General features: G+C 45.9%; 1 protein-coding gene across 1 annotated transcript; it reads left to right on the top strand.

Annotated features, from left to right (window-relative positions):
- Positions 1 to 458: 458 nt before the first annotated feature.
- On the top strand, positions 459 to 14,189 carry LOC149282485 (uncharacterized). The gene is made up of 4 exons (XM_089498178.1): positions 459 to 558; positions 7,556 to 7,767; positions 8,604 to 8,724; positions 12,586 to 14,189. The coding sequence occupies exons 1-4, from the start codon at positions 459 to 461 to the stop codon at positions 13,653 to 13,655; spliced, it is 1,503 nt and encodes a 500-aa protein (XP_089354304.1). The 3' UTR covers positions 13,656 to 14,189.
- The last annotated feature ends 1,537 nt before the right edge of the window (positions 14,190 to 15,726 follow it).

Raw genomic sequence — 15,726 nt, 5'->3', positions numbered from 1 at the left:
GTGAGGAGGCCAAGCCTCAGACACCTCTCCGCCGTCGCCGCCGGCAACTCCTGCGGTGGTGATGGTGATGGCGGAGAGGAGGCCAAGGAGAGTGCCAGAGGCGTCCTCTCCGCCGCCGCCTTTGCGTGAGGGCCAGGTGCTGGGCTGGAGTCTTCTTGGCCTCCAACACCCAAACCTGGCACTTTTGTGCTTGTGTTGGCAGCGAGGAGGCTGAGGAGGCATCTGGTGTTGCTGCTCCGCCACCTCGGGCTCCTCGTTGCCAAGGCCAGGGGAAAGGCGAGGTGTTTCTCCTGGAGGCCAAGTGTGCTGGCAGTGGAGCGAAGGCCGAGGAGTACTGCCAGAGGCCTCTTCGGCCCCCTCTCCACTGCCGCCATGGCGCAAGGGCCGTGTGGGGCTATTGGAGGCCAAGAGGCCTCTGGGTCACCACCCATCCCTTCCACGGTGGCAGCAGTGGGGGCATGCAGGCCGAGGTGGAGAGGAGGCCTCTGGCGCTGATCCTCTGTCTCCTCTTTGCTGCCACCGCAGCAATCACTGCCACCTCCGCAGAAGGGCCGGATGGTGGGCTGGAGCCCTCTTGGCCTCCAACATCCCCACGCGGCCTTTCCCCCGACCGTGGCGGTGAGGAGGGAAAAAGTTGGGGAGGGGAGGAGAGGAGAGGGACTTTTGTCCCCAATGTTGGCACGTGTGGATTTGAGCATACGCGGATTTTGGTATATGCCGGGGGGCGGAACGGATCCCCCACGTATACCAGGGCCCCACTATATTTGCAAGCAAAGGAGGGCCAAGAGAGCCCTGGAGAGCCTTGCCTTGGGGTGGCTCTGGATCTCTGGTGCCTAACAAACTACAAATCCCAGGATTCCTCAGGATGGAGCCAGGAGAGTTAACACAGTTTTGAACTGGAATATTTCTGCAGTGCAGACGCAGCCTGAGCTGGTTGTAAAAGGGTAGAAGCGCCCAAGTCTGGTTTTTTTCGTCTCTTAATAATGCTTTTATTTTCAAAAACTAAGCGCTTTGTTTTGTTATTTTTGTTGTTGTTTGTTTCATTCTTGGTAATATGAGATGGTCTGGTTTGTCAACTTCATTCATGCATTAAAATCTCTTAATAATAAAACTGAAGAGACTTTTAAAACCTCCCAGAGGAGCTACTTTTAGCCTTTTGGCGGGGGGGGGGGGGGAATCCTCCTCTTAGAAGCCAAAGCCTGATGTTATGAAGAATAATAATAATGCTTGTATTAAAACTATCCTCTCCATTCTGATCCCTTTTAAAACCCATGTTCCCCAGAAGGAGCAGAGCTGTGTCTATTTGAAAAGACACACAAAACACACAAAAATAAACACACTTCCTTCCTTTTGGCCCAAGGAGCCTGGCTTCCTTATCTCTCTAAAGCCTCAGGAGAGAAAGAGATGCCTCTGTTCAACTGAGGCCTCAGAGAAGGTTCTGGAACATTATTCACCACAGTCACAAGCAGCACAAAATGGCCGCCAGAACACAAGGAGGCAGGGACTGGGATTCCAGCCAATCAGGGCCAGGGACACAAAATGGCTGCCAGAAAACAAAATGGCCTCTGGAACAGAAAATGTGAGTCTGGGGCAGGGGGTGGGGTCTTCCAGGTCCTCTGCCCCCATTGGCCAGCCTCAAGAAGAGGAGGAGCTTCTGCTTCTCTATTTAGCTCTGCGTGCGGAAAAGTGACCGAGGAGAGAAGCAGAGTGTCAGAGGGAGAAAGAGACAGATAGAGAGACAGGAAGGAAGGAGGAGAGAGGAGTAGAGTGTAAGAGAGATAAAGAGACAGACAGGAAGGGAGGGAGGGAGGAAGGAAGGAAGGAAGGAAGGAAGGAAGGAAGGAAGGAAGGAGAGAGGAGCAGAGTGTAAGAGAGAGAAAGAGACAGACAGCGAGGGAGGAAGGAAGGAAGGAAGGAAGGAAGGAAGGAAGGAAGGAAGGAGAGAGGAGCAGAGTGTAAGAGAGAGAAAGAGACAGACAGAGAGGGAGGGAGGGAGGAAGGAAGGAAGGAAGGAAGGAAGGAAGGAAGGAAGGAAGGAAGGAGAGAGGAGCAGAGTGTCAGAGGGAGAAAGAGACAGATAGAGAGACAGGAAGGAAGGAGGAGAGAGGAGTAGAGTGTAAGAGAGATAAAGAGACAGACAGGAAGGGAGGGAGGGAGGAAGGAAGGAAGGAAGGAAGGAAGGAAGGAAGGAAGGAGAGAGGAGCAGAGTGTAAGAGAGAGAAAGAGACAGACAGCGAGGGAGGAAGGAAGGAAGGAAGGAAGGAAGGAAGGAAGGAAGGAAGGAGAGAGGAGCAGAGTGTAAGAGAGAGAAAGAGACAGACAGAGAGGGAGGGAGGGAGGAAGGAAGGAAGGAAGGAAGGAAGGAAGGAAGGAAGGAAGGAAGGAGAGAGGAGCAGAGTGTCAGAGGGAGAAAGAGACAGATAGAGAGACAGGAAGGAAGGAGGAGAGAGGAGTAGAATGTAAGAGAGATAAAGAGACAGACAGGAAGGGAGGAAGGAGTGAGGGGAGTGAAGCGACAGCAGAGGGACACGGCCTGGAACCACTAGGCTTCACTGATGCACTGAGATCTGGCTGGGCCTGGCTTGGGTCTACTGCTGCTGCTTTCCTTTGGCCACTGCCATTAAGGAGGGGAGGAAGAAGGCCCAGCAGTCCTTCTAGGCATGGCCCACTCTCTCTGAAGTCCCAAAGGGGATTCCAGTGCTTTTAATGGTGGTGCTCATGCTGTAGCAAAGATGATGATGATGATGATGATGATGATGATGATGATGATGATGATGATGATGATTTTATCAGGTCTAGGGGGGAGGATAGAGCTGCTGCCAGACCTTAATCATCATTCATGTCACCTTCCTGTGCCTTCTTGCTTTGCACCACTGTAATGGCCATGGCTCAGTGCTATGGAACTCTGGGAATGTTCTTTTGGTTTGGCATTTTAGGTGTTGTTAAGGTTTGGAAATACTGTTTGAGGACCCTTCCGACTTTGGGGCCCTTTCCTCCTCCATTATGGCTTCCCTGAAGGCCTCAAACTGCCAAGTGCCAAGCGCTGAGACAGAGGTGGCCATTTTGTGCTGCTTGTGACTGTGGGGAATAATGTTCCAGAACCTTCTCTGAGCCTCAGTTGAACAGAGGCTTCTCTTTCTCTCCTGAGGCTCCAGAGTCAGAAGGAGGCCAGGCTCCTTGGGCCAAAAGGAAGGAAGTGTGTCTCTTTGTGTGTCTTTTGTGTGTATGTTTTCTGAGAGGGTTTTCGTAATACACAGCTCTGATCCTTCTGGGGAACATGGGTTTTAAAAGGGATCAGAAATGGGGAGGATAGTTTTAATACAAGCCTTATTCTTCTGCTTCACAAACATTGGGCTTTGGCTTCTAAGAGGAGGCTTCTCCCCCGAAAAAGGCCAAAAGTGGCTCCTTTGGGAGGTTTTAAAAGTCTCCCCAGTTTCCTTATTAATAGATTTTGAGGCAAGAAGGAAGGAGACAGACCAGAATAACTCATATTACCAAGAATGAAACAAACAAAAAGAGAAACAAACAAGAACAACAAAAATAATGATTAGACAGAAAAACAAACTGCTTATATTTTAAAAAAGCAAAACCATTTTTTACAGGATAAAAATTTGACTTGGGTGCCTCTATTCTTTTACAACCAACTTAGGCTCTATCTGCACTGCAGAAATAATCTGTTTCGAAACTGCTTTAACTCTCCTGGTTCCATCCTATGGAATCCTGGGATTTGTAGTTTGTTGTGGCATGAGAGCTCTCTGGCAGAGAAGGCTAATGTCCCAAAGGTAAAATCCCAGGATTCCATAGCACCGAGCAGTTAAAGCGGTGTCAAAGTGTCTTATTTCTAAGTGCGGATGCAGTCTTCTTGGGAAAGGGGCTGATGCTGGGGAAAAGAGGAGGAATGCAGAAGGAAAGGAGGACGGACGGACGGAGGGCCACCTGCAGCTGGACTGGCCTCCCTGAGCAGTCAAGACCTGAGCTGGGTTGTGGACGATGGGCACTCTTAATATCAATATTAATATCTTTCACTATTGATTGTAATTAAGGAGGGGATCAGATTCCTCCTTTCAATAGCATCAGGAAAATGTTTAGGTGTTGTTAAGTTTGCAAATCCTGTTTGGGGTCCCTTCCGACTTTAGGGCCCTTTCATCCTCCATTTTGGGTTCCCTGAAGGCTGCCAACTGCCAAGCACTGAGGCAGAGGGAGCCATTTTGTGTCCCGGTGGACTTTTTCGTTTCTGTCAGCCATTTTGTGTTCTGGTGGACATTTTGTGCTGCTTGTGAATGTGGGGAATAATGTTCCGGAACATTCTCTGAAGCCTCAGTTGAACATGTCAGGGAATGAAATGGATGTGGCCACTTGGTGGCGCTGTTGTGCAAGTTATATATATACAGCTCTAGTGGCAGTTATATGTGTCAGCATTCGAACAGTGCATCATTGGAATGTTGATGCAACTGTCAACTGTCCTTCCTAACTGTCACTGAGAGACAGTTGGTGTGTGAGAGCAACTGCCTCTCTGTGGATGGTATTACTGTGGCTGTGTCACAGGTTGTGTTATTATTGTTGGTTGGTGTAAATAGTGTGTATTAGAGATGGTGTCCAATACACTGTGTATATATATATTGTAAATATTGCAAACGAAGGATAAAGTCCTCGTGAAGAGTGAAGGCTTGTTCTGTAGTTATTTCTCAAGCCTGGAGCTCATGTCCGTTTGCAGTGGTGAAGGAATATTTCCTTCTTGACCAGAATACCTTTGCAGACATATCCACAGATTCCTTCTCCCTGGTGTCCTGTCAATGTGGTTCAACTCTGCAGGTGGTTGTGGTGGACACAGTGCGTCTTTACACACGCCCCAACAGAACAGAGGTTCCTCTTTCTCTCTCTGAGGCTCCAGAGCGAGAAGGAGGCCAGGTTCCTTGGGCCAAAAAGAGGGTTGTGTGTCCCTTTGTGCCTCTGACCCTCCATTTTGGGGGGAAGGAAGGAAGGAAGGAAGGAAGGAAGGAAGGAAGGAAGGAAGGAAGGAAGGGGCCTGTGGGGGTCTGAGGAAGGGAGGCAGGACCAGTGGAGAGGCTGGGCTTTGGGGGCTCAGAGAGAGAGAGGTGGGGAAAGAGACCCTCCCTTTGGGCCCTAGCTGGGGAGGGTCCACCGGTCCTTGCCTCCCCCTTTGGGAAAGGAGACCCCCTCAGCCCCTGGACTAACTCCTGACACTCATTCCTAGGGCTGGGACTCAGAGGAGTTTCCTAGGCATTGTCACCTTCTGCCCTCCATGGCCATTGGCACTGACCTTTTCCCATTGCCTTCCCTCCCTCAGCCCTGTGGACCTCCTCCTCCTTCGCACTCACAGCAACCCTTCTCTACGGCTGAGGAGACGGCCTCTGACCCAGGGAAGCTCCGGCCATAAAGGACTGCAGAAGAGGCCTTTCTGGGGCTGAAGAAGTCAGTGTCTTTGTACTGAAGGTAGGCTTTTATTCCTGGAGCTGAAAGATGACCTTTGTTTAAATGTTTCAGTCCAGAATTGTATGGAAATGTTGCAGCTGAGAGAGTGAGACCATGCTTTGCAGGCATAAAGCCCCAAATTCGCTCTCTAACAGCATTGTCTTCCCAGAAGGTGGAAGGGAGATTTCCAGACCTCAGACACACAGTGCGCAAGTGAGTCCTTTTTATGGGAATTGTGTGTGTATGTGTTGTTTACTAGAACTTTGAGAGATATTAGTTTCACTGGGTTTATAAAATGAATTTATATACGTCTTCACTTACCCCAAATGAGCACAATCCAGGGTGCAATATTCAAGTCATAAACCTATACATTTATAGATATTTGTTATATCAAGTGCAACGTATTCAGCAGTTTGCATCTTTTTAAAAAATATTCAAGGAAAAATGAAGAAATTGTGATTTTAACCATAGATCCATTCAGAAACAATGCACACAAATGTACATGCCTCAATTTCTATGTGGCTTTAGCAAGAAGAGGGAGGAGGTTCATACTTCATGCTCCTGCTATGACTGACATAGACAAACACAGAAGTTAAGCTTAGAAAAATAGTCTCATCTGCAAAAATAAAGTAATTATTTTGACCAGTGTCTAAATGGGGAGGGGGCCATGATGATGGGAGGGCGTGGATTTGGTCTGTAAAGTAAATCATGTATCATCCAGCCCAAGAGCTAGAGCTTCTCCACCTGGGACATAAAGCAGGTCCTCCCCCTCCTCCTCTTTGTGAAAGAGAAGTCAAATTCTCATCAGTGATGATGACACAGCATGAAAAATTTGCATTCCTGAATTTAAAAATCTGAGGAGTCCTGAATCCTGTTGGTTATCCCTAGAGAGTAGACCCACTGAACCCATAAGTGACTGGTGAGTCAACTTATAGGAGCCCTGGTGGCGCAGTGGTTAAATGCCTGTACTGCAGCCATTCACTCGAAACCACAAGGTTGCGAGTTCAAGACCAGCAAAGGGCCCAAGCTCGACTCAGGCTTGCATCCTTCCGAGGAGGGAGCTAAAATGAGTACCCAGACTGTTAGGGGCAAATTAGCTTACTTGCTAATTAGCTTACTTGCTGTTCATGATCTTTGGAATAGCGGTATATAAATAAAACAAATTATTATTATTATTTATAGATAAATCCCACTGATTCAGTGATTCTACTCTGATCAGGACTAGGCACAATATAGAGGCTAGGATTTAGGTCTGCATGTGGCTGGAACAGGATATTCCCAAGACAAGATTGACAGGCAACAGTATGGAAAATGAGCACTCTCCACATGGGCAAAGACACTATCAGAATTGTGACTTCTCTGCATGCAGAAGGCTGCCATGGGAATTGGGTGCTCCCTTTCCATCAGCTCAATCCTCTGGTGCCCCCTGATCCTGGGAGAAGGGCTGGATCCCATGGAAGGGGAGCAGCCTGAGAAGAGAGAGCTCCTTTCCTGCCCTTCTTGACTGGGGGCCTCCCTGGAGAAGGGCCATTTGTAGACTCATTCCACCCAGAGAAACACTGGAGCATAGAGAGTTCTACTGGTTTGGCCACTGGGAGAATGAGGAACCACCAGGCCAGACAGCCTGACCCAGCACAACCCTTTATGCTCCAGTGTTGCTCCGAGTGGAATCAGACTGCAACTGGCCATTCAGTGACCCAGATCCTACCATACAGTTGTGGAAGCCATCCCGCATAGCCATTCCATGCCTGGTGAGAGTGTTGGTGTGAGGTATTAGAGAAGCATCCAGCTGTGTTTCTGTAGTCAGAAGCAAAATGAAGAAATCTTCCTCTGAGGGCATTGTGGACCTCTGCAGGTTTCAGCAGATAATGCACTCATTTCACATCCGGCTATGAGGATATAGTCAGGACCCTTTCCAATTCCCCATCTCCTGATCCCCAGCTACTCTCACAAGGCATGTTGTTGTGTAGGGGAGCTGCAGTGAGTCTGTGCTAGGTCCAGGGGGTTTTGTTTGGTGCAGACTGAGGAAGGGGATGGTCACCTCTACATCGGCCCAAAGGAGGCATATGTTACCTGCATATGTCATCAGCAGGATGCTCTTCTCTGTGTCTGACTGCTGCAGGGTTTCTTGCTAAACCAAGCCTTACCCTGGTCTTTTTTCTCAGGAACTTCATCGCGATTCCCTTGTACACAGCGTTGGGACATTGTTTGCTGGAAGTGACCAAAGTGCAGGGCCACCAGGATCCCCCTGCCCACCTGATGGCCAACACAAAGGCCAAGCAGACAGAGCTGGGCTCCAACAGAAAGAGGCTGCCGAGGGTTAACAGCTCTTTGGTAAGTTGCCATCCTGACTGTTATTTTCATCTGTGTCTGGGCTGGATCATGAAAGCAAGGGAAGAAGATACTGTCCCAGTTTGGCAGAGAGAGTCCTGGTTAATCCTCTGTCTCCTCATTTTTTCAGGGGCTTAGGAAATGTCCTATTTCACTCTCCTCCTCCCATTTCCTCCTTTCTCCTCAGGTCAGTTCAGTTGCTGCAAAGTGCATTCCAGGTTCAAAAGAGTCTACAGCCCATCAATGCAAAAGAGGGGAGAGGGGAGGAGAGAAGGGGGCAGGGTCTTGCCCTTGCCAGGAGTCTGAGCCAAAAGGAAAATGCTGTACCCTTTCTCGCTTGTGTGATCTTTATCATTAACAACTTTGGCCATCTTGACCCACTTCTGGTGTTGCTTGTCCATATGTGTGTTGCTTTCCCCATCTGTGAAATGCTGGATGATATGGAAGAATATCTCTGGACTTAAATTGAGGGTGGGCCCAGTGGCCCTCAAGCCCAGAGTACTCCCCAGAACTGTTTTTTAAAAATGAAATTTGCCTCTGAAATTAGGTGAAATATGGCTAAATGAAAACTAATATACATGTTGGAATAGCCAGTATGTTAATCAATCAATAATATTCCAGAAATGGCCGAAATTATATTGTTTATCATATTGTATATTATATTGAAAGGATTCAAGACAAACTGGATGTCAAAGGCTGTAGCTTTTTGCTGTCTTGCAGAATTTAAAGTTTATTTCCTGGACTGAATTCTGAAGTGTTGAAATAATATTTGCAATGCACCATGTGCTTTCCTCCCCTTTTGTTTAGTCACTCTGGATGAGGGCTATTTTCTATTGCAGGTGACCTTTGCGGATGTGGCTGTATATTTCACTGAGGAGGAATGGAAACTGTTAACGAAGAAACAGAGACTGATATACAGTTATGTGATGATGGAGAATTATGGAAATGTAGCCTTTGTGGGTAAGGAACCTGAATCCATTTCACTTCCTTTGAAGACTGAGGGCCCTTTCATAATTCACTGTCAGATTCCACTTTAGAATGATAAAATCAAAGAGTTGTAATAGACCACAAGGACCATCCGGTTCAATCTTCTGCCATGCAGGAATAGACATTCAAAGCACCCCCAAGAGATGGCCATCCAGCCTCTGTTTAAAGACCTCCAAAGAAAGAGACTCCACCAAACTCTGAGGGAGTATATTCTACTTTTGAAGAGCTCTTACTCTCAGGAAGTTCCTCCTAAAGCTTAAGTGGAATCTCTTGTCCCTGTGGCTTGCATCCATTGTTCCATGTCCATTAATTTGAAATTAATAATAATAATAACAACAACAACAACCATAATGCGATGCCACCATGCTCTGATGCAGTATATTCCACTGTTGAATAGCTCTTATTGTCAGGAAGTTCCTCCTAATATTTTGGTGGAACCCTTTTTCCTGTGGCTTGTGTGATCGAGTTTGGATTTATATAAATTTTGGGTACCAAGCGATCAATAATCATGACCCCTGACTGACCCCATCACAGCCGCCATTATCCCAAAAGCGAGCTGACCACGTAGCCAGACAAGCCTAGCAGGCCATGGCTAAAGCAGAAAGGTAGATTTAAACCTTTAAAACCAGTTCTGGGAGTTACCATTGTCGCAGGCAACATGAATGAGGACAAAGGAAGTTTGCCTCACCTATTGATGGTATTAAGTACCCAGCCATCTACATAGTAGTCTTCTCCCAAAGAAGTGGCAGACCCTTTTGTGTATCCATTGTTTAACTTTAGTCTTAGTCAATAGATAGCCATGAAGACCTTTGTTCCGCAGGTAGCTATAGCCTGAGGATACGTTTCGCAGTATAAATAAGACCCAGATTCCAGCCCTCCTTTGGGCTTTGTCAGCTACAGTTCCAAACCTCAACTCTGTCGAGCAATCGCTCCGGAGCTCTCTTGGGCACTGTGCCCTGCTGAAATCACTTGGGCAAGCCAAAGCCCACTGTCTCTTTCAGGCCTCTTGTTAGCTTAGCCCGCTGGAACTTAGCTCCTAGCCATCGCGGTTGCCGCTTGCTTTGTGTTCCCCGCTGCCGTGTTCACTTACCAACATCCCTCACATCTGTCGCTTGGAGAAGACTCCTAAGGTAAATATTTCAATGGTGCCTCTATCCTTTCTCCTTTACCCCCAACTCTTCCCCTCCCTTGCTTTAGCATTGAATGTGCATGTGCGTGTGTGATCCCTTTTTGGTTGTGTGGCTTTAATAAATGTTTATATTTTAATTGCAACTCATTGACATTGCAGTCTCTGTTTCTTGGGGTTGGACTATATGACCTCTGGTATACACATAGGGACCCAATCCGCTGCGTGCGTTGTTAGGACACGCCTCTTGTAAATTTGAGCTAATTAAATTCCCCTGATTCGATCCTTCCTAACACTTGCGTCCATTGTTCTGTGTCCTTTGTTCTAGAGCAGCAGAAAGCAAGTTTGCTCCATACTCAGTATCTCTTCAAATACTTGAACAGGGCTGTCATATCCACTCTTAACCTTCTCTTCTCCAAGCTAAACGTATCCAGCTCCCTAAGTCATTCCTCAGAGAGCATGGTTTCCAGACCATTCACCATTTTGGTTTCCTTCCTCTGGATATGCTCCATTTTCTCAACATCTGTTTGAATTGTGGTGCCCAGAACTGGACACAGGATTATTGCAAGTGAGCCCTGACCAAAACAGAATAGAGTGGAACTATTACTTCCCTTGATCTTGACACTATACTCCTATTGATACAGCCTAGGATCACATTGGCCTTTTTAGCTGCTGCATAACACTGTTGACACATGTTCAACTTGTGCTCTACTACCATTCCTAGTTCCCTTTCACACGTAATTTAATTGTCATAACAACTTCCTGTGGAATCTTGGAATTCCTAGTTTTAGTGAGGCACTATTGTTCTCCGCTTTGTAAGGATTCTCAATATCGAATCCTAAACTGCCAATTCTGGAATTTTGTGGGAAGGAGCCATGGAGATTAATGCTTTATTGCCCCTAAATGGTCCTCAGCCCATTCCTGAGCAAGTTTCCTGGCTTTTGTGGCCCCTCTTCCAGCCTTTTGAGGCTCTGGAGAGGCTTCATGGGAAAAAGGCCTCCCTTGGCCCTGCAATGGATCAGAGAGGGCCCAACAGTGGCAAAATGGCCTCCACTTCCACAAAGGGATGCTGTGGGATATTGAAGGGCAAAACATTATACCATATTTTTAGGCAACACAATTTGGGGTTTCCCCTGAGATCCCCTGGGGTCCAATGTGACCACCCCACTTCCCAACAGTAGTCCATCTCTGTCTTAGAGATGCCTTAAGGTTGTTTTAAGGCTCATCCCTCACACTTGACCCTCACTAACATCAGAAACCAGGTCCCAGACTCCTTGTTCTGCCTTTCCTAATGCATTAGTTGTATAATGATTGTCTTGCCTTTCTCAAGAAATGAGCCTCAAAGTGTCCCTTTTGTGCATCACACTCTGTGGGTGTGTGTCTGTGATAGAGAGATGGAGGCAATGTGAAAAACAGAAAGGCAGGGAAGAGATGCTGAAGGTCAAATGGTAAAGCAGTGCAGATGGGCAAGAGGCAGGGTTGGAGAGCGGAAGGAGAAAAGGAAGGGGATCAGGCCTCTGGGATCCAGGAGGGGAAGGCAGGAGCAAAGCCAGGATCGCCTAGCTTGAAAAACACACAAAGCATCACAAGAAGTAATTTGTATTGTAGCAATAAGGGTAAACATCAATCCATAAAATGAAATCCTAAACCTGGCAGGTAAAAATTGTCCCAAATAACTTTGAGAAATATAGACCTAAAATAGTAGCTTTGGCACGGTTGCTTAGAAAGTTGTATCCTAATCGAGTATCTCCCAAGCTGAGTTATATAACAGAATTTAACATTTAATTAATTTATTTATTTATTTTTATATTTATTTATTTATATATATTTATATATTTATTTATATATTTAATTTAAATATAACATTTCAAGCAGAATACAAGCTGCACATGGCGTGTTTATAGTGTTTATAGTGGCAACCCACTCATTAACTTCAAACTTCTAAAATGATTCATATAAAACAGAACAGTCAAATGGATATAGTGCAGAAAACACCGTATACAATCCTATTAATTCCAAAATGGAAGTTGTATAAAAATGTAATAGCCTGACTCTGGGTCATAATTATTTCAAGATATTACATGGGTGTTTCTACATCTGTTCAAAAAAAAAAAATCTGCTACAAATATTCGCAGATGCACAATATCTGGCAACTTTAACAGTTACCTGCTCCTAATAATACAATTATTTGCAAGCTCTCCTCTCCGACTTCCATCAACTTCACCATCCCTTGTACACACAACTCTAATCCACACCAATCCACATGTGAGCTGTATACTGTATTGGTTGTGAGTCATCTCCTGGTGCCACACAGCATGAAGGGACCTCTGCAGTTAGCTTCCATCATGCCTTGGTCTCTGACTCAGGACTTTATGGCAGTCTCACAGGATATGATGCCACTTGACAATCAAACTATTTCTCCACATGATTAATAGAATATTTTTGCAACATTTCTTTTTCTGACTATCTGCTTCCAGTGATTCCCTTAAGTCCCCCTCCAATCTCTTCTTTGTTAACTCCTATAAATAAGGATACAATTGTTCCATGGATTTAGGGGCATAAGTAGTACGGTCATCCTTGGGTTACTAACAGAAACTCTCTTAATTTAATCTCTAATAAGGAGGGGTTAATGAGGGCTAAATCATGGGTAACACCCTCCTCTCTTAACGCTGATTTTCAGTCTTATCTGTCACTGTGCTTCTTTACAGAAAAATATTTGAGTCATGAGAGAATCCACACAAGAAAGAAGTCACATAAATGCCAGCATTGTGGGAGACATTTTGCTTACAAGTCAATCCTTGTCATGCATCGAAGGGTCCATACAGGAGAGAAGCCATACAAATGCCAGCATTGTGGGAAATGTTTTTCTCAGAAGTCAGACCTAGTGAAACATCAGAGAGTCCACACAGGAGAGAAGCCATACAAATGCCAGCATTGTGGGAAATGTTTTTCTATGAAGTCAGACCTCGTGAGACATCAGAGAGGCCACACAGGAGAGAAGCCATACAAATGCCAGCGTTGTGGGAAATGTTTTTCTATGAAGTCACACCTAGTGATACATCAGAGAGGCCACACAGGAGAGAAGCCATACAAATGCCAGCATTGTGGGAAATGTCTTTCTCAGAAGTCAGACCTAGTGACACATCAGAGAGTCCACACAGGAGAGAAGCCATACAAATGCCAGCATTGTGGGAAATGTTTTTCTCAGAAGTCAGTCCTAGTGACACATCAGAGAGTTCACACAGGAGAGAAGCCATACAAATGCCAGCATTGTGGGAAATGTTTTTCTATGAAGTCACACCTAGTGATACATCAGAGAGGCCACACAGGAGAGAAGCCATACAAATGCCAGCATTGTGGGAAATGTCTTTCTCAGAAGTCAGACCTAGTGACACATCAGAGAGTCCACACAGGAGAGAAGCCATACAAATGCCAGCGTTGTGGGAAATGTTTTTCTTTGAAATCACACCTAGTGACACATCAGAGAGTCCACACAGGAGAGAAGCCATACAAATGCCAGCGTTGTGGGAAATGTTTTTCTTTGAAGTCACACCTAGTGACACATCAGAGAGTCCACACAGGAGAGAAGCCATACAAATGCCAGCATTGTGAGAAATGTTTTACTTCGAAGTCAAACCTAGTGACACATCAGAGAGTCCACACAGGAGAGAAGCCATACAAATGCCAGCACTGTGGGAAATGTTTTTCTCAGAGGTCAAGCCTAGTGACACATCAGAGAGTCCACACAGGAGCGAAGCCACACAAATCTCAGCAGTAAACTAACATTATTTTTGTCAGTAAGGAATATAAAATATTTTCAATCCAACGGTGCTAAGAAAAGGCCCTTGTGATTTTGTTTGTAAGGTTTCTCTGTCCATATGTCTGTTTGTTTTAAAGTTGTATTTTGTTAAGTTTAGGTTTTATTTGCTAATAGTATAGATAGTTGCTATGGGTTGTCTATTTGGCTGGGGATTGTGGGTCATGGTATAGGTTAGCTAGATGAGGGGCTGGGATTTGTTGCAGCTGTCTAGAATACTTATGGGAATGATAGCTTTTGCATTGTGTGGGATGTTGGCTGAAGAAAGTCGGAGGCTGGTATTAACAGAAAGGGCTAGTTTCTAGGGATGGCAAAGGGGGGCTTGTTACCTGTGGGGCATAGACTGTAGGAATTGGAGGGGGGAGCTAGGCTTGGAAGAGGGAGCAGTTTTAGGTGTTTGGGGTTTTAATGTATTGTTTGCTTGGAATGGGCAGTTCTGGCTTAACCACTGAATTTTTGACTCTGTGTTCTCAATAAAGTTCTTTACTATTTCAACACACTGGACTCTTAAATGCACAGAAGTTGTGAATTTGTGCTAAACTGACCCTTTATTCCCTCCTCAGTTTTCTGTTCCATTCCCAGCCATAAGAACAGCAGAGGCAAATACACACAAACACAAACATAGAAGATACACAGAGAGAGCTTTATTTCCAAAGCAGAGCCTTCCTTTCCTGCCTTTTCCTCCTGAGTCCAGCTCTGCACCTTGGGCTCGCCTGGAGTCTCCTCAAAGGAAGAAAGAAGGGAAGAAAGGGGAGACTGCTGAATCCCCAGCGCATACCTTCCTTTCCCGCAAAGGCCACCAGTGGAATAAGCAGCAGCAGCAGAGAGGCCCTTGCAAATCCTGCGCATGTTGAGGAGGGGCCTCGAGGGGGATGTTGAGGTCGCCCAGGACCAAAAGCCTAGGTGACTCCAGCAGCATCTCAGAGACCAGTTGTGTCAGCTCCGCTAGGGAGTCTGTTAAGGAACGGGGTGGACATTAAACCAACAGAATCCCTAGACTTCGCCTAGTCTTTAAGCTGAGGCAAATACATTTGATGTGGTCGATCATATGGATAGGTATCCTGCTCAAGGCAAGATTGTCTTTATGGACCAAAATGATGTCCCCTTACCTGCTCACTGACGGAGAACCCGGCTGGTAAGGCCTGATCCCAGGTGGCTGAGCTATCATCACCCAGCCAGGTCTCCATGAAACAAGCCAGGTCAGCCTCTTCGTCCAGTAGGAGATCCTAGCCTATCTGCGTTGTATTTTTGACTGACCTGGCATTACACATGGTTGGTTTGGTATGCTCTCCAGCCCTTTTGGGATAGAAGGGTGAATGGAAGGGGAGAGAGATATCTGTCAGGGTCCTAATTGCAGCCCATCTTGCAACACAAAAGGCAGTACTTTGAAAAAGGAATAGCTTTTATTGAAGAAGAAGTAATGGAAGTGACTTTTTTGTCAGGAATTAAAGAAGGTATAAACATATCCCTTTTATAACCATATGAATCCACCTCACTCCATTTACCAATGAAGCTAATTAATCGGGTAGCCCTTTCCCGCACAGCGTTCTCCCACCCTTTTAGGTGCAGTGTCCTCCCATCCGGGATTCTGGCAGCTTTCCTAAAAGCAATGAAGCTCTCATGTGCCTTTTCTCAACCACTGCACCTCTGGCCTTGGACCACAGAACTCAGCCACACAACGGTTTTAATTTGCATTATGGCTTAGCAATATATATAGCTATCTATAATATAAAACCTTATCAATCTCCACATAATATGATACCACATGAAAATATAATATGCCTAAACCCATAGCAACATAATATAATATAAAAATATCCATAACTCTCTATGTTTCCCCTCCTTTTCCAGAGACCAGTCTTTTAAACTCCAGCCTCTGTTAGAAGAGTGATTCCCACACATTCCAATCCTAGCAAAGAAGCACATTCTTTAGCCATGATCTCTCTACCTCTTTCTAGTATCTTCTATTAAAGCACATATTAAAACATATTATTTTAACCCACCATAAATCCCATCTATCTTAACTCTAACC

This window comes from Sceloporus occidentalis, unplaced genomic scaffold (genome assembly GCF_023333645.1).
Source record: "Sceloporus occidentalis isolate IW3139 unplaced genomic scaffold, rSceOcc1.0.p SCAF_114, whole genome shotgun sequence".
NCBI classification, from domain to species: domain Eukaryota; kingdom Metazoa; phylum Chordata; class Lepidosauria; order Squamata; family Phrynosomatidae; genus Sceloporus; species Sceloporus occidentalis.
This window is presented reverse-complemented; position numbering and strand designations above follow the sequence as displayed.